At 63.5% G+C, this 16,930-nt stretch overlaps 2 protein-coding genes across 3 annotated transcripts in view; one reads left to right on the top strand and one right to left on the bottom strand.

The window, feature by feature from the left end:
* The first annotated feature begins 1,160 nt into the window (after window positions 1-1,160).
* On the top strand, window positions 1,161-5,592 carry OTUB1 (OTU deubiquitinase, ubiquitin aldehyde binding 1). Its single transcript, XM_056801540.1, has 7 exons — window positions 1,161-1,349; window positions 2,504-2,565; window positions 3,056-3,154; window positions 3,472-3,590; window positions 3,885-3,969; window positions 4,060-4,254; window positions 4,539-5,592. Exons 1-7 carry the CDS (start codon window positions 1,292-1,294, stop codon window positions 4,734-4,736), a joined length of 816 nt encoding a protein of 271 aa, XP_056657518.1. The 5' UTR covers window positions 1,161-1,291; the 3' UTR covers window positions 4,737-5,592.
* A 77-nt stretch (window positions 5,593-5,669) lies between these two features.
* Window positions 5,670-16,930, bottom strand: part of MACROD1 (mono-ADP ribosylhydrolase 1) — a 142,876-nt gene continuing 131,615 nt past the window's right edge. Inside the window, exons 4-11 of one of the 2 annotated variants that reach the window (XM_056801538.1) lie at window positions 15,891-15,920; window positions 6,754-6,870; window positions 6,522-6,643; window positions 6,424-6,454; window positions 6,274-6,347; window positions 6,108-6,189; window positions 5,963-5,995; window positions 5,670-5,778 (exon numbers count right to left, since the gene is read on the bottom strand). In XM_056801538.1, the coding sequence (XP_056657516.1) occupies window positions 5,991-5,995; window positions 6,108-6,189; window positions 6,274-6,347; window positions 6,424-6,454; window positions 6,522-6,643; window positions 6,754-6,870; window positions 15,891-15,920 (461 nt within the window). In that variant the 3' untranslated portion in view covers window positions 5,670-5,778; window positions 5,963-5,990. The remainder of the gene's footprint in view (window positions 5,779-5,962; window positions 5,996-6,107; window positions 6,190-6,273; window positions 6,348-6,423; window positions 6,455-6,521; window positions 6,644-6,753; window positions 6,871-15,890; window positions 15,921-16,930) is intronic. The other variant, XM_056801537.1, reaches the window with a different exon arrangement.

The following is a 16,930-nucleotide window of genomic DNA, read 5'->3' as shown; positions in this document are numbered from 1 at the left end:
TAGATGGGACGAGCTAAGCAGGACGCCAGGCCCCCTGGATGATGAGCAGTTTCTGAAAGGATTAAAAATATAATCAGATGAAAGAGGGGGGATAAATGCCCAGCCTGGGACCCTGGCCGGAGGCTTTGCCCTGCTAGACAGCTGCCCTCTGCAGCCTGGAGCCGGCCATCGAAGCCCAGCTTCCAGGGAGGAGCAAATGAGAAGTTGCTGCGCTCTGGCCGGCCACTATGGTGTGAGCTCAGTCCTGGGCGCCACAGCTGAGGGTTAGCAGGACGGGGAGGGGCTCAAGCCCATGTCACAGGAGCATAAATGGAGGCACTGCAGATGGGAGCCACATGCTCCCTCTCAAAGAATCTGAAGGACCATCAGGCAGGGGAGGGAGCAGGCCATGAAGGGGTGTTAGACTTGATATTGGGACAACATTTTGCACCCAATAGAGCTGGGTCAGAGCGTGGGCCGCCTTGGTGGGGTGGAGGGGGCGCGAGGGAGTGATCACTCCTTGAAGGAGAAGGTAGGAAGGGGATGCCCTTCCATTACAAGCTGGACTCCACTGAGGCCCCTTCTAAGATTTGGGGATCTCCAAGGCTTTAGCTCTGAATTTTGGGGTGAGAAGAACATGCCAACATGCCCTGTATGAGTCTCTCCTGGAAAAACAATGAAATCTGAAGTCAGAGGACCTGGATTCCGATTCTGACGCTTTGTGACTTTCATTTGGCTTGTTTGTAGACTAAGGGGGAGACAAGGTCAGAAGTCTCTTGGGGCCTGAATCTGGTCCTCTCCCTATTGGGGAGGAGCTGAGTGATCCTGAAGTGGGTTTAAGACCCGGCCTTAGGCCATGCTGAGGGTGGAAGAGCCTGGCCGGGAGTCAGGCTGGTCTGGATTTGAATCCTGTCCTAGACCCTCCTGAGGAAGTGTGGGTGCCTTCTCTGGCCTCAGTTTTTCCATCTGTCAATGAGTGAATGGGACCATGACTGGTCTCTTTGTGATAGTTAGTGATCTTAGAGGTACAATGAAAGAGGACGCACCAGCTGCACGAGCCCTTTCTCTGCCTCGGAGTTCCCATCTGTACAATAGCCAGCCTGGACTTAGCTTGGGACCTCTACTTCCTCATCACTGGCTTCCCGCTGCCTAGGCGGCCCAACGCTAAGACGCGGCGGGGAGGGGGCGGGGACTTCAGTTGCTAGGGCCGTTGCTATGGTGCGCGGAGGCCGGGGCGGCGGGCGGGCGTTTACTTCCGGGAGGAGAGGCGCTAATAACCCGGAAGTGGTCGAGGGTGCGGCGCTGTTTAAAGATGGCGGCGGAGGAACCTCAGCAGCAGAAGCCGGAGCCGCTGGGAAGCGACTCCGAAGGTAGCGGCCGCGGGGGCGGAGGTCGGGAACCCCTGGGGAGGGCGGGCGATGCGGGATCCGGCCGTTACGGAGGAGGCCAGGGTCGGGGACCGGGGAGCTGGGGCGGGGCGCGCGGGCTCCATCGCTTCCCCCCCACGGGCTGGGGAAGCAGCCGCCGCCGGAGACCCCCCGGCCGCGCGGGCGGGGGCGGGGGCGGGGGAGGGGGGAGGGGCGGGCGCACGGGCGCGGGCAGGGGCAAGCGCGCCTGCGCACGATGCACCCGAGACAGGAGCGCGCGCCCAGGGCCAGACCGAGGCTGCGGCGACGGCGGCCGCCCCTCGCGCGCACCTGCGCCCCCGCGGGCGCGCGCCTTCTCCCTCCCTCTGCGCGGCAGGGCGGAGCCTCTGTCTCTCGGACCCGCCCCGTCCCGCCCCTTACACCTGGGCCCCTCCTTACGCCCCCTACGGCGGGCATGCTCCACCCCCGCCCCATCCTTCAGTTTTACCGGTCCCCTCCCCCTCTTGGGACCCATCCGGTGCCCATGGACCTGCGGCTGCTTTCTGCGCGCTGTGCCCCTTCCTCGAGCTGCCACTCGGCCTGGTCCAGCCTCTCGTTCTTTCTGGGGCACCCTCCCCTCCCCCTCCCCAGGTGCTTCATGGTCTGGGACCTACCTCTGCTACCAGACACTTGTTAGGCCTGGGCCAGCCAGATCTGGGCCTAGATGGGGCAGGAGGGTCGGGGCTGTGCTCCCCAGAGCCCCGCGGCGTCCCCAGCTCGCTTAGCCCCTGCCCCCTCCCCCAGACACCCGGCGGAGTCATGTTACTGCCTGGGAGGGGCAGGATGGCTTCCAGTGGACAAAGGAGCCAAGAGTCCCAGCGGAAGGCCAGGCCCAGGAGGCGGCCTGCTCTGTGGCGGTGCTGGACTCTGGAAAGTTTCCTGCTCACCTTAGCCTTGAGCCATTGTTGCCTCCCTTCTGGGCTGCCCGTACTGAGTGGGGCGCTCCAGGCTCCAGTAGGGGGCCTCTGCTTAGTCTTGGTTGCAGACTGAGGCAGGTCAGCAGCAGAGCTGGGCCTTGAACCCCGTGCTCAGTGGGCCTGACCCAAGGTGTCTGAGCTGAGCAGGGCACGGACCGCAAGGGCTTTTCATCTGCCTTCTGGTTTCCTTTCTTTTTGCAGGAGTTAACTGTTTGGCCTATGATGAAGCCATCATGGCCCAGCAGGACCGAATTCAGCAAGAGGTGAGGGGCAGAGGGATGTGGGGGGCGGGGCCTTCACCCTGTGCTCTTCTGGTTGGGCTTGGGCTCCTCTATGGCAGAATCCTTCGTCCATTCCGCTGAGTGGGCCTTGGGCCTTGTTGGGGGACAGGAATGCGGATCTGTTGTCCTTGGAGCTCAGAAAGGCTGGATTCAGATCCTGCTAATGACCTGTCCAAGGTGATGTTGGCCAAGCCCCTTAACCAGTCCCCGGGGGGATTTCTTTGAAAGCTGAGCCCTCCTGCTATAGAGTGACTCTTACTGGAGTCTCTCAGGCCTGGACCAAAAGCATCTCTTAGTGCGAGGCCCAGCTTTTGGTTCTTTGGGCCCTGGGCCTCTTCCCAGACCCCAGAAAGAGACACAGTGGGGACTTGCGTGGGGCCCCAGGCTCCCGTGTTCTTCAAAGGGGATTGTGGTAGAGGTGGATGCTTTCTTGGACCTGTCAAGTCGCTGCTCCTGTCCCTCCCTCCCGTAGATTGCTGTCCAGAACCCGCTGGTCTCCGAGCGCCTGGAGCTCTCTGTGCTGTACAAGGAGTATGCGGAGGATGACAACATCTACCAACAGAAGATCAAGGTACAGGGAGAGGGTTTTTGGGGAGCTCCGAGCGGCTTGATCACAGCTAGACAAGCGGTGGTCAGCCAGCCACTTCCTGGGTAATGTGGCCGGCCCATTTGGCCAGAGCCCTAGCCCAGTGGGGACCTGGACCACCTTGTGCGTGCGCCTCCACAGGCGGTGGCCGTGGCCTCTCTTTCTGAAGACGTCAGTTCCTCCTCCTGTGGTTGGGGGACCCCAGGTGTGACAGCCTTCAGCCCCCCCCAGTTCCATGTTGAGAGAACGTCCCATTCTTCCAAGGCTCCGAACATCCGTTTACACTTCCATTATCCCTGCAGGACCTACACAAAAAATACTCCTACATCCGAAAGACCAGGCCCGACGGCAACTGCTTCTACCGAGCCTTTGGGTTCTCCCACCTGGAGGCCCTTCTGGAAGACAGCAAAGAGCTGCAGAGGTGACCAAAGGGCTGAGGCCTTCCCCCGGGGATCCCTTCCAGGCCGGGCTCTGGGCAGCAGGGAGCCTGGCCTTCACGGCCCCTTGCGGACCACACGCTAGTGTGAGCTGCTAGTTTTACACGAGGAAGCAGACTCGATCGATTCCGAGCAGGCCCCGGCCCCACCTGAGCTTCCGTCCCCCCATGGCAGTGCTCCGGGCATCTCTGTTCTGCCTCGTTGGTGCCAGGCGGTGCCCCGGCCCGGGTTCTCTGCCTCCCCCGCCTCCCTTCAGTGATCTTTGCCGCCTCCTGCAGGTTCAAAGCCATCTCTGCCAAGAGCAAAGAGGACTTGGTGTCCCAGGGCTTCACCGAGTTCACAATTGAAGATTTCCACAACACGGTGGGTGAGCTGGCCCCTCCCCCGCTGCGGGTGGGCAGGCCCCGGGCCGGCTGAGGGCCTCACTGGCGTCCCTTGCCTCCCTCTGGGCAGTTCATGGACCTGATCGAGCAGGTGGAGAAGCAGACGTCGGTGGCCGAACTGCTGGCCTCCTTCAACGACCAGAGCACCTCGGACTACCTGGTGGTCTACCTGCGGCTGCTCACCTCGGGCTACCTGCAGCGGGAAAGCAAGTTCTTTGAGCACTTCATTGAGGGGGGACGGACCGTCAAGGAGTTCTGCCAGCAGGTAGGACCCCCCCCCCCCATCTTCTGACCTCCAGAGTGTGGGTGCTCCAGTTGGCAGTGCCAGCCCTGGTGTGCCTGCCCAGGAGTCCTTGTGTCAGTGGTGCCAGTCCTGGTGCACCCACCCAGGGGTCCTTGTGCCAGTGGTGCCAGTCCTGGTGTGCCCAAAACATCATCTGGCGGGGGGGGTGTCCCCGGTCTGAGTTTCCCAAAGGGAGCTGGTGCCCGGGCAGGAGGGCTGGGAATGGGGCGCCCCTTCCTGCCCGTCACGTGTCTGGTCCCCTGTAGGAGGTGGAGCCCATGTGCAAGGAGAGCGACCACATCCACATCATCGCGCTGGCGCAGGCCCTCAGCGTCTCCATCCAGGTGGAGTACATGGACCGCGGGGAGGGCGGCACCACCAACCCCCACGTGTTCCCGGAGGGCTCGGAGCCCAAGGTGTACCTCCTGTACAGGCCCGGACACTACGACATCCTGTACAAATAGGCGGCGCCCGGCCCGCCCGCCCCGCCCCTCCCCTCCCCCGCTCACAGGCGTTCGACATGGACAGGTTTCTTGTGGTTGTAAATGGTATGTTTCACTGTCCCTCCCCCTCCCTGTCACCCATGACCGTGCGTGTTTTATTAAAGGGGATGCTGGTGGTGAGGCCGTGTGTGCGCGCCCGTGTATTGCTGCTGCTGCGCGCCCTGGGGAGGGCACCGGCGCCTCCTGCCCTTCCTCCCGGGCTGAGTGGCGCCCTCGTCGCATCCTTCCACCGGCCTCGGGTCGGGATCCGGACTCCCTCCCCGGGGAGCCCCACTGTGCTTCCACTGCTCTGGCCGCTGCCAGTCTTGCCCGGGCTCGAGCCCCGCGGACGGAGGGGCGGCCCGGCCTCCGGCTGCCTCCGCCCTCCCGTCCCCTGCTTCTGCCTTCCTGGCGCCTGCCCTGCTCTCGCTTCTTAGAAGGTTTGGCTTGTTCTTCGCTCTGCCCCCAGCAGAGGGCAGTGCCACCCTGCAGCAGCATGGCGCAGCCCCCCATGCCCCATGCCCCGGGCCCGGGGGCTGCCATCATCCAGGGGGCAGCGCCCGGCCTCCCCCGCCCCTCCCCCTGCTCTGCCCCTCCCCCGCTTTGGCTCACGGGGCCTTGACTGGCGTTTCTCTGCTCTCTTCCGAGTTCTCCATGCTTCCACCGGGGGAAGGCAGGCGGGTCTCCCTCCCCAGCGCCATCCGCGCCACAGAAGAGCCCCAGAACGACTGGTTTGTCCGCCTCCTCCTAGACTGTGAGCCCCCCGCGGGCAGGGCGCGTGGCCGTGTGTTCTGTGCAACTGTATCGCCTCAATAAATGTGAACTCGTTGTTGGCAAAGCGGCAGCCGCCTCCCTGGGCAGGGCGGGCTGGGGGGCCCGGGGGGGGGGGGGGGACAGAAACAGCGAAGACTCGGCCTGAGCAGAACCATTTATTGAACACGCGGGGAGGGCCCCGGGGTCGGGGGCGGCACATCCGGAGCTGACGGGTGTCCTCAGAGCTGGGACTGCAGCCCCCGGGGAGGATCTGGGGAGAAGCGCCATGTTGGGGGGCAGCACTCGCGGCCCCTCCTGCCCCGGCCCCCCCAGCCCGCCCCCCTGGCCCGGGATGGGTTGGGGGGTCCAGCGGCCCTGTTTGGGGGCGGTTAGCGGGGCCTGGTGGGAGGGGAGGACGTTAGTGCCCGCGACCCCACTGTGGGGGCCTTTCTTACCCGGCTCGGGGGCTGGGGAGGGGCTGCGTCAGGCTGGAAGGCAGAGGAGAGTGAGGGCGGGCCCGGGGCTCCCCCGGCCCCCCCCCCCCCAGCACGGCCACCCCCAGGCCCGCGGGCACCCCGTCTCCTGGGCACGGGCACCTACCCGCTGGGAAGAAGTGAGGCAGCCGCTTGCGGTAGATCTCCTCGTCCTTCTCCAGGAACACGCAGATCACCAGCCGGTCCACCTGAGGCCAGAGCAGGGCTGGGTGCCCGCCGGGGGAGCCGCCCTGCCCTGCCCAGCCCCCCCCCCAGGCGAGGCCCCCCCTTACCTTGTCCTTGTGCTCCTCCAGCCATTCTCGGAGGGTGCCCAGGACCACCTCCGCCGCGGCCTCATTGGGGTAACCTGCGGGGCCGGAGGGTCAGCTGGGGGGTCAGCGGTGTTCCCTCCCCCCCACCTCCCCCCGGAAGCAGCCACTCACCAAAGACTCCGGTGGAGATGCAGGGGAAGGCCTGGAGGGGGACACGGCTGTTAGGGGGGCTCCTGTGTCCCCCCCTTCCCCGCCCCCCCCCCACTCACCACAGAGCGCAGGCGGTTCTCCAGGGCCAGCTGCAGGCTGTTGAGGTAGCAGCCGCGAAGCTCCTGGGCCTGGCCGGGGCTGGGCTCGCCCTGAGCGATGGGACCCACCGTGTGGATGACGTCTGCGGGGGGAGCCCGGCTCAGCCTCCTGCCCTCCCCCAACCCCCCCATCCCTGGAGCCGGGGGCAGTGCCAGGGGGCACAGGGCGCCCCCCCGCCCCCCCCCCGCTTACGCTTGGCAGGCAGGCGGTACCCTCCGGTGATCTTGGCTTTGCCCGTCTCACAGCTGTGGAGGGTGCGGCACTCCTCGGTCAGCAGGTGCCCGGCGGCGCGGTGGATGCAGCCGTCCACTGCGGGGGAAGCACAGGCGGACCCCTGAGTGCCGCCGCAGCCACGGTGGGCGGGGAGGGTGCCAGGCGCTGCCCAGGGGCTCCACCCCTGCCAATGCCGTGAAAAGAACATGGGGGCAGCGGGGGGCACAGGACGCCTGGGACCTCAGGCCCCTCCGACCCTGGGTGAGTCACTTAACCCCATTGCCCAGCTGGGTGGCGAGCCAGACCTGGAGGCAGGAGGTCCTGGGTTCAAACGTGACCTCAGACGCTGCCTAGCTGTGTGACCCTGGGCAAGTCACTTAACCCCCATGGCCTAGCCCTGACTGCTCCTCTGCCTTAGGACCATACACAGCACTGATTCCAAGGAAGGTCGGGGTTAAAAAAGGAAAGACAAGGAGGGACAGAGATGGGGCGCAGCCATCCCCCATCTTGCAGCTGGGCACTGGGGCGGGGGAAGGGCAGGCCTGGGTCCCTCATCCTCTCTGGGCCCCCCCCCTTCCCAAGGAGAAGGCCCAAGGCCAGGCCCCCCATCAGGGCGCGTCGAGGAGGGCACAGGCCTCACGGGCAGGTCACTGAGCGGTCACTGGGGGCGAGAGAAAGTCCCGAGTTCGGATTCCACTTCTGAGGCAGCCTCTGAGGCCTCGTTAGCCTCCTCTAATTGGCAGCTCCTCAGCTTGTTTATCCCACAGGCTGTGGCCCCGGGAGGCCAGGCGGGCCTGACAAACAAGGTGCCTTCTAGGGAGGGGCCGATCCCTGGCACCTGGCTGGCATCTAGCACGGGCAGGACTTGAACCTGGGGCTGCCCATCCAACCAGTGCCCACAGAAATCGAGCGAAGACGCTGTTGGCCCCCCTCTGGCCTCCGGGGGGCAGCAGAGGGCAGGGATGGGCTCCTGTGGGCACCGCGAACCTGTCCATCAGCCCTGGAGTCTTGGCCGTGCCCACGGCTGTCTCCGCCTTCAGGCCTTGTGGGAAGGTGGGCACCAGGGGGCAGGGCAGAGGGCAGCCCCTTCCTGGACAAGCCCGGCACTCTGTGCTCTTCTGGGGGAGCCGTCGGGCCCTCCAGACCATCTAAAGGCCAGAGTCAGCCGAGTGGCCTCTGCCCACCCCTGGGCGCCCCCCAGCGGGCTCTGGACCGAAGAGCCTGATCTGCCTCCCTCCTCCAAGGCCTCGGGCCAGGCTCCTGGATAAGAGGAAAGCAATGGAGGCCCTTGAACCCAGACCCCAGGACGCTGCTGTAGAAGAGAATGAGGGTCCGAGGGGTTCCAGGAGTGGTGGGGGAGGGGAAGCCCCCAAAGGCGCTCCTTAGGGAGGAGCCTCTGCAAAACAGCTTGTGGCATCTCCTGGGTCTCAGCAGATGGCACCGGTGCCAAGGGCCAAAGACGTGCCAACGCTAGTGCCCCCCATGCCCGCCCCTCTGGTCTCTGGGAAGGCTCCTCCGGGAGTCTTTAGGCCGCTGCAATATTCATGAGGCCGATTAAACATGGAAATTTATGCAGCAATAACCCGCTGCGTGTTTCATGTTAAGCAAACAAGCAAACAGGCCCGATTAATTATTGATGGGGGAGGCCCAGACCAGGCCCAGGAGGAGGCCTCGCCTCGGGGGTCTCCCGGGAGGGAGGGGTGGAGCCGCCTGGGATTGCGCCCATTTTAGAGAGGGCCGAACCCCTTGAGACTTCTGAGACACCGAGGAGTCCGTTCTCTTCCTCTGCCGCAGTCTGTCAGTCAGGAAAATGGGCTGCCCAGGCTCCAGGGGTGTGAGAAGGCCCCAGGCCTGCAGGCCGCCCTCCCCAGGCACCCGGACCAAGGCTCCCCCTGCAGAAGGCGGCCAGGCGGCTGCTAGACCTTGGCTGAATCCCCTCCCTGCCAGGGGCTTCCTTCGGCATCGAGGAGGGAGGGGGGACCCTCTGCCCAGACTTTCTGGCCCCCCCCTCAGGGCCATGCCAGGCAGGGTGCCCAGCCCTTCTGCCCCCCAAGCTGTGCCAGGCAGGGGCATTGGGAGTGAGTGAGTGAGGCCCGGGGAGATGGCCAGCCTGGTGAGATGCACCCCAAAGCTCGGACCTGGCTCCCCGCTAAAATGTCACCTCCTCCAGGAAGTCCTCTCTCTTGCCCCAGTCATTAGGCTAGATGGTCTCGCCCCTTCCTTGTCGCCCTGGCTGAGCACCGCCTTGTTGAGCCTCAGTTTCCCCATATATAAATGGGGTGCCGGGCTCCAAGAGCCTGGCTGTCTGCCATGCCTCAGTTTCCTCCTCTGTAAAGTGAGGGGACCCCCTCTCACTGCCAGCCCACTGACTGTGGGGCGCCCCTCCAGCCCTTGGCCAGCCGCAGCGGCCTGAGCCCACACTGCCCGAGAGTGGTGGGGAGGCTGGGAAGATGGGAGGATGCTCCCGGCCAGAGATCGGGGGACGGGCCCCTCCCTGTGCTCCAGGCCTCACTGGGAGCCCCCCACTGTAAAAGGGGGACAATCACCTCCTGGCCCAGCTCGGGCCACTCTCCCCACTTCACAGAGAAGGCAAAGCAAGGCCACAGGAGGACCGAGAGCGGGTGCCGAGGGTGCTGTCCCCTGTTTTACAGATGGGGAAACCGAGGCAGCCGGCCAGTGTGACTGGTCCAGGGCCACCCAGCAATACAGCGCCTGAGGCTGGATTTGAACTTGGGTCCCATCCTACTCCCCAGAAGGTTCTAAGTCCCTCGGGAGGGCCTCCTCAGAGGCCCCTGGGTGAGTCACTGAACCCCGCAGCCCAGGCCTTCCTGCCCTGCCTAGACTCCAAGATGGGAGGCGAGAAAAAAGGAAAACAACAAAGGGGGGGGCTGCTCCCTGGGGGGAGGGAGACGGAGAGGAGGGGGAGGGGGGCGGCGCCGGGGTTTGAGCAGGCCTCGGAGGGGAACAAGGGCTCTGGCTCAGGGAAGGCTCTGAGCTGGAAGCTGCCACTGCCTGGACGCAGGGCGGGCCGCCTGGGCTGCGCTGCCTGCTGGCATGTGGCCGGCCTGGGCCCACCTGTTGGCGCCCCGAGAACGGCCGGCTCTCTTTGCAGTGCCCTGCAAGGGCCCAGGCGGAGCCGAAGGAGCCCCCACGAGGACCAGGAGGCGCCCCACGTGCCCGCGGCTGCTCCTCCTGACCTCCAGGAGGCCTCGATGACGCCCTCACTGCCTAGGGCCGAAGGGGCCGGGCCACGGGGTGAGGGACTGGACCAGGTCACCCAGCTGGGGCCACCCTGTACCCAGGACCCCTCCAGCCGGCTCCATCCCGAGCCCCACCCTCCCGGCTCTTAAGGCTCCTCCCAGCCCGGCCCCATCCCCCCGCCACGTGACCCAGGTTGCCGGTCCGACGGGCCGCTCCCTCTACGTCGCGGCCGCGGCCCCCCCCCCCCCTCCCGGCAAGAGCTGCGTCCGGCGTCTGCGCCAGGATAGCCCGTGCCAGCAGGAGCCGCTCCGAGAACAAACGCTCGTGGGAAGAGCCAGAAGGTCACGTGAGCGCAGAAACCCGACGGCACGACGCCCCTCCCTCCGCGGAATGTTCCCAGGGAAGGCGCGTCGCCCTGGCCCGTGGCGGCCAATATTCGCGCTGCCCCCCCCCCCGCCCGGGGCCATCCGCGCCTTCTCCCCGGAAATGCTACATTCAGGAGACGCTGCGTGTGGCGGGGGGTCTCTGGATTGTAACGGATCAATGTGATACGATATGGAACGGAGGACGCATGACGTCATGTCAGTGCTAGAGAATCCACAGGCTGGTCTCGTGCTAGGAGGGAGCCCGCCTGGGCCAGGATGGAGCTGTCAGCGCCGGGTGGGGGCGGCGGCGGCCCCGATCCATTTGTTGTGCCGAGCACAAATCTGGCCGGGAAAGGCCGCTGCTTCGCGCCGAGCAAACCCTTCGGCCCTAATAAACACGAGGCGCCCGATTTAGAGCCCGCCGCCTCTCTTCCGAACAGCCAGGGCGGGCGGGAGGACCCGGGAAAAGCTGGAGTGGCCTCGCGGTCCGCTCTGGGCATGCTGGGAAGGCCGGGGCTTCAAGGGCCCTTTCACAGAGGGGTAAACTGAGGCCCTGACTGAAGTGACTTGGGCAAGGTCCCTCAGGCTGAGCCCACCGGGTTTCCCCCTTCCGACTTTGCTCGCGGCTCCCATTAGTCCAAGGACCAAGCGCATCAGCACCAAGGACAGAGCCGGCCCGAAGCCCTCTCCTGGGGGGTGGGGAGGAGAGCAGCGGATGCTGGGAGGACGGAGTAGCCCCAAGGCTAGTCGAGGGGATCCGAACTGGTTCTAGGGCAGCCGGTGGGGGGTGCCTGGGGAAAGTGACCCTCCCAAAGCCCCAGCTCGAGGGGCGGCTACGGAGCCCCCGTGGAGGCCTAGAGCGGGAGCACCTTGATTTAAATGTGGCCTCAGACACCTCCTGGCTGGGTGACCCTGGGCAAGTCACTTCACCCCCATCGCCCAGCCCTAACTGCTTTTCTGCCTGGGAACCAACACAAACTAGTGACTCCAAGACAGAAGGGAAGGGGTTAAAAAGAATATTAAGAGAGAGGAAGAAAGAAGGAAAGAGGGAGGGAAGAAAAGGAGGAGGAGGGAGGGGGAAGGAGGGAGGGGAGGGGAGTTAAAATCCTGCCTCAGAAACTTACCTGTAAATTTAGCTGGGTAAATCACTTAACCTCTCAGCCTCAGTTTCTCCCTCAGTAAAATGGGGATAATAACAGCCCTTCCCTTACCCAATGGCTGTAAAGATCCAGTGGGGCAGTATCTAAATGCAAGTTGACAATAGTAATACTGGTAGCAGTAGTAGTAGGCAGACTGGGAATTTGAACCCGTGTCTCCCTGAGTTCCGTCCACATTGTCCTCCAAATACAAAGGACCATAATGTTGGGGCTCTTGGTTCAAACCCCCTTGGAAATGGAGCTGCGTAACTGGGGTGAGTGACTTTTGGGGGCCAGAGGAGAGGCCGAGAGAACTCTATTGCCCACTATTATGTTGAAGAGCCTGATGGGAAAGGAAGCCTGGGGAGGCAAGAGACAGAGAGGGACAGAGGGAGAGGGAAGGGGAGGGAGACAGATGAGAGACACAGACAGACGTGGGGGGGACAGGCCCCCTCGCTCTTAGGCAGAGGGGCGCCCTGAGCCTCCGGGGTCCCTCCATCCCGCAGTCCCCGAGTCCTGGCGCAGAGGCGGCCGCCCGGCACCCCTCCCTTGGCTGCCCTCCTGCCACCTTGTTCTGCAATCCCATTTACAGACTAACAGTCCCTCTCTGACCTGCCCCCCGCTGGCTCCATAAATCTCTGGCTGGCATTAAAAAGCCGGACCTGGGCCCACTTCCTCCCGGCGCCATCATCCTGCCACAGGAGCCCATCCATCTCTGTCAGGCGCCTGCAGCTTCTGCAAACACCTGGCCCTCACAGCAGCCAAGGAAGGTGGGCTCGGCCCTCCCCCTGCCCACTGCAGCTCCGTGGAAGCTGGGCAGGGGCACCAGATCTCCGGCCAGGGGAGGGGGCTCCTCTTGCACCCATCCAGAGATCTCTCGAGCCCTGAGAAGTCCCTTCTCTTTCAAGGCAAACGTTCCTGGGCTCAGTGAGCCGGCCGGGGCTGCCCTGTCCTGGCCCTCTTCTGGGCTACGTTGGGCCCTTCCTTCCTCTCCTAATCCCAGGGAACCTTCTAGGGAAAGATAAAAAATGGGGGCGAAAGCAGGGCCTGCACCCTTCGCTTCAGAGGCTACAAGAACCACCCAGCTTTGGGGTCAACAATCAGGCAGTCAACAAGCCTTTGGTAAGCAGATCCTACGTGCTGGGCACAGTGCAAAGGAGGCAAACTCCTGGAGGCTGCCCTCGAGGAGCTGCCATTCTTCTGGGCCAAGGAGCATGGAGCAGCTCCTCCTCAGGCCCCTTCACTTGGGAGATCCCTTCCTCGCCCAAGTCTCTGCTTCTCTGACTGTCCAAGGAAGGCCTTGACCTCTGGGCCTCTTCCAGCTCAGGGGAGAGGAGCTGCCATCCTATGGGCGCCCAGGATTGGGATAGTGTGCTGGCCTGGGAGTCAGGGAGGCCCATATTCAAATCCAGCCCCAGCCTCTTACTAGAGGAAGGACACTCAGCAAGTCGTTTTATCACACCCAGCCTCACTTTCCCCACCTGTAAAGGGGTGATCATAATGTTCCTAGGATTCACCCTACAGAGACACTGCGAGGCTCTGGTAAGACGGCCCTGCCAGGTGGGGGTCCTCCCATGGATGCAGATGTTGCCCCCAGGTTCCTCATCTACAGAGAAAGGCAGGGAGGTGGCCTGGGGGGGGGGGTGCTCAGAGGTGGATCTCATCAGGAAATGTTGATCTAGTACCAGGCCTTGGGCTTGGGAGGACCTTGGTCTTCAGTGACACTTTTCCTGCCCCATCCCCAGTCTCAACCTGTTTTCTCTCTTCTTCCTTCTCTCTAAAGACAGCTATGTCCTCTGTACCACTAGTCCTTACCATGGGAATGTGGCTAGAGTGGCACCATCCCTCCCAGGGCTCCCTGTCCCGGCTCTTCCTGGCCCAGATGATGGCCATTCAAGCCTGCTTTCAGAGAGTCTGGGGGCTCAAGGCTTTTACATTAAACTTGGAAAGCGCTCCAGGTTTGAGTTCTGTCTTTGTCGTGTCTGACATCTAAGATGTTGGCACGTCACCCCCTTGGGTCTCAGTCTCCATATCCCAGAGGTTAGACTCGATGAAGAAGACCTCTAAGATCCTGCCCAGCTTGTCGGACCCCAGGACCTCCTGTGGGACAGAAGCTGTCTCCTGATTCTTCTTTGTATTCCCTGTGCCTAGCACTGTGCCTGGCAAGGAGGGAGAGGGCTTGGAGTTGTGACTCTCCGGGAAAGGGAGCTCCCAGATGAGGAAACTCCAGACACTGAGAGGCTCTGAGAGCTGTCCAGGACCACAAGAAAGCAGTGATGTGCCCAGGGTCAGTGGTGGGCCTGGAACTCAAGTCTTCCCATTGACGTCACCTCACTCTAATTTGGCATACTGTAAGGACATAATCCCTTCTTGCTGAATGAATGACTGTGAATGAATGAATGAGGGAGTGAGCCAGCACTATAAAGGGTGTGGACTTGAGACCTGAGTTTGAATCTTGTCTCTGCCACATGCTAGCTGGCTGGGCAAGTGCCCCAATGCCTCTGAGCCTCGGCTTTGTCCTCTATACAATGGGGAAGGGACCCAAGCTGGGGTTCCACTCACTCCCTTCTGAGACCCTCCTCTGCGCTGGGGCCTGGAGCCATCTGTGTCACCCGAGGGGTCTGTCCAGCCAGCACATCCCCCTCTCAGGACTCCAGGAGGGAGAGGCGGGTGCCGGCGGCCTTGTTGGGAAGGGAAAGCCACTCCCAGGAACAACAGGCCCCCCGTCTTCCCCCCGCAGACAGCTTTTAATGCGCCTCTTATTTATTTGTGACCTGCAACCCTTTTATTTTTCCCCCTTTTAAAACCTGGCCTGGGCCCCGCCACCCGCCTGCCTGTGGTAAACAGCCCCCAGGATTTATCCTCGAGCCCATTAACCTCCACTCCCTGGCTCGCCAATCATCCCTCCGAGACACCACATGAGCCTGGGCGGGAGGCTCTGCGGCAGGAGGCAGGCACGGGGGTGCAGCCAGGCCTGAGGAGGCCACCGAGCACCCCAGCCACAGGAGGGCTCCGTCTTCCCCTCCAGCCCTAGTCCCCAGGTGCCCACTTTCTCCTAGGCTGGGGACCAAGCCAAGACCTCTCAGCACCCCCCCCCCTTGGGACGTCTCTGGGAGTCTGAGGGGCAACGATTTTACGAGCTCCCAAAGTGGAGGTCCAGAGCCTGGAGAATGAGTGAGGCTGGGAACTCGGACTCCACTGGCCCAGGTTGGCTCGGGTCCAGAACCTCTGAGGGAGCACGTCTGGGCGCCCCAGAAGAGGACCACCCGGAGTGCTGGGTGCCAAGATGCCCTCTGGGGCTACCTGAGATATGGGGGGCCCCAAACAAGGCACCTCCTCTGTATAATGGGGGCTCAAGGATGGGGGTCTGGCCATCCTGGACACACATGGCAGGGCTGATGGAGCTGAGGAGACCCCCTGGGATGGGGGGGTGACAATGATGATGACGTGGATAGCAGCCATGGGATCTGCGATTTGACTGGCCCAGGAACTCCCCGACCAGTGTAGATGGCACCAGAACACGGAAACGTTAGCTCCCTTGCCCAGGTCATGCAGCTAGTTTATGTGTGCGGCAGGACTTGAACTCAGGTCTTCTAGGTTCCAAGGCCAGCTCTCCCCCACCCCCCCAGCAGCCTCAAGTGCAATCTTCTCTGGCATCCTTGTGGCCTGTGAACATTCCGTCTGCAAAGTGCTCGGGGAAAGGAGAAGGGAAGGGAACAAGCACTGACTGAGAAACCTCCTACTAAGTGCTGGACAACTATTAAGCCCCTGCTGTGTGCGGAGCCCTTCTCAGGTGTTAGCTGGTCTCCCTCACCACAGCTCTGGAGGTGAGGCTCTCGTTGCCCCCATTTCTCTGCTTAGCGCCAACCCTGTGTATTGGTCCCAGGCAGAAGAGCGCTCGGGGCCGGGCAGAGGGGGTGAGGTGACCTGTCCAGGGTCACCCAGCGAGGAAGGGTCTGAGGCCAGATCGGAAGCCGGGACCCCCATCTCTGGGCCCGGCTGTCCATCCAGCGAGGGGCTCCCTGTTACCCCATTTCACAAGCCAGGAGATGAGGCTCAGAGTGGTCCAGGGACCTCTCAAGAAGGTTTCTGAGCCACAAGTAGCGCCCAGGCTTGAGACTCCACGGCCACGGCTCGTCACCCTGCCAGCCCCCCTCCCCCCAGCCAGCATTCGCTTGGATACCCCTCACGATGGGGCCCTCACTCCCCTGCCGAGACAGCCAGGGGAGTGTCGGGAGCGGAAATCTGCTTCTCTACACATCGCCCGCCGGGCCCAACACAAGCCTGATCCCCGGCCTGCCAGGGCTCCCCACACCCGCTCTGGGAACAGGAGAGAGAAAGGGGGCGAGAGGAGCCCCTGCCAACCCCCAGGAGGGCAGAGGGGCGCCCCGGACCCCAGCGAGGTCGCACTCACCGCCGCCACCGCCGAGCAGGGAACTGTTGGCTGAAAGAGAAGGACACGAGGTTAGCGAGCAGCTCCGACCGCCGACGGCCCAGCCTGGCGTCGCCCGCCCGAGCCCGAGCGTGAGGGATCCCCTCCCGGGCCTCCCGGGCCGCAGCGGCACCTCTGGGTGCCCACAACTCGGGGCTGGGGGGCGCTCAAGATGCAGCACCGCAGCCTGCCGGAGCCGGACAAGCGGGGCGGCCTGAGAAGGCGGGGATCAGGGGAGCCCCCAGGCCCTGCCGCCCCCCCATTTCCCGGTGGGAAAGCGAGCCCAGGGGTTTTGTGGCCTCAGCTCCAAGCCCTCGAAGCATGGGGAGCTCACTACCTCGCCTACCCCATCCCCCCGGGGAGAAAGCTCTGCCCCCGACCTGCCTCCCCAACCCCCCAGCTCCTAGTTCAGCCTTGGGGGGCCAAGCAGAGCAGGGCTCCTCCAGTGGGAGGACCATTCACGGCCCCCCTCGCTTCCCCTGGACTCCCCACGTTCTCTCAGATCCTACTGTCTTTCCTGAAGTGGGCTACAGGATTGTGGGAGCCGGGCAGGGCCTCGAACTCAGGTCTCCTGACCCATCCCTCCTCCACCCCCCCGGTGACTTCCACAGCAGGGAGAAGCTGCGGTCCGTGGGGGGGGGGGCTGAACCCTGGGGGGCCAGAAACCCGGGCTCCCCCCGGCAATTCTGGGACCCGGATCTCCTCCTGGGGGGGGGATGAAGGTTGAGGATGACAGCTGAGGGGGTTAGTGACAGGCTGGACACTGGGGAGAGGCCGGGAGACAGGCACCAGGGGATGGACGCCGAGGGGAGAGACAGAGAAGAGAGAAGAGACAGAGATGGAGACAGAGAGAGACAGAGAGACAGAGAGACAGAGAGAGAGAGAGAGAGAGAGAGAGAGAGAGAGAGAGAGAGAGAGAGAGAGAGAGAGAGAGAGAGAGAGAGGGAGGAGGGAGAGAGAAGGAGAGAGAGGAGAGAGAGAGACAGAGAGAGAGACAGAGAGAGGGAGAGAGAGAGAGAGAG

Source organism: Monodelphis domestica, chromosome 6 (genome assembly GCF_027887165.1).
Source record: "Monodelphis domestica isolate mMonDom1 chromosome 6, mMonDom1.pri, whole genome shotgun sequence".
In the NCBI taxonomy this organism is placed as follows: domain Eukaryota; kingdom Metazoa; phylum Chordata; class Mammalia; order Didelphimorphia; family Didelphidae; genus Monodelphis; species Monodelphis domestica.
This window is presented reverse-complemented; position numbering and strand designations above follow the sequence as displayed.

Bases quoted from the DNA above. Each gene is read 5' to 3' on its own strand.
- OTUB1 (XM_056801540.1), top strand. From the start codon at position 1,292: ATGGCGGCGGAGGAACCTCAGCAGCAGAAGCCGGAGCCGCTGGGAAGC. The intron at 2,566-3,055 runs GTGAGGGGCAGA...TCCCTCCCGTAG, and splicing joins AGGACCGAATTCAGCAAGAG to ATTGCTGTCCAGAACCCGCT. The intron at 3,155-3,471 runs GTACAGGGAGAG...TTATCCCTGCAG, and splicing joins TCTACCAACAGAAGATCAAG to GACCTACACAAAAAATACTC.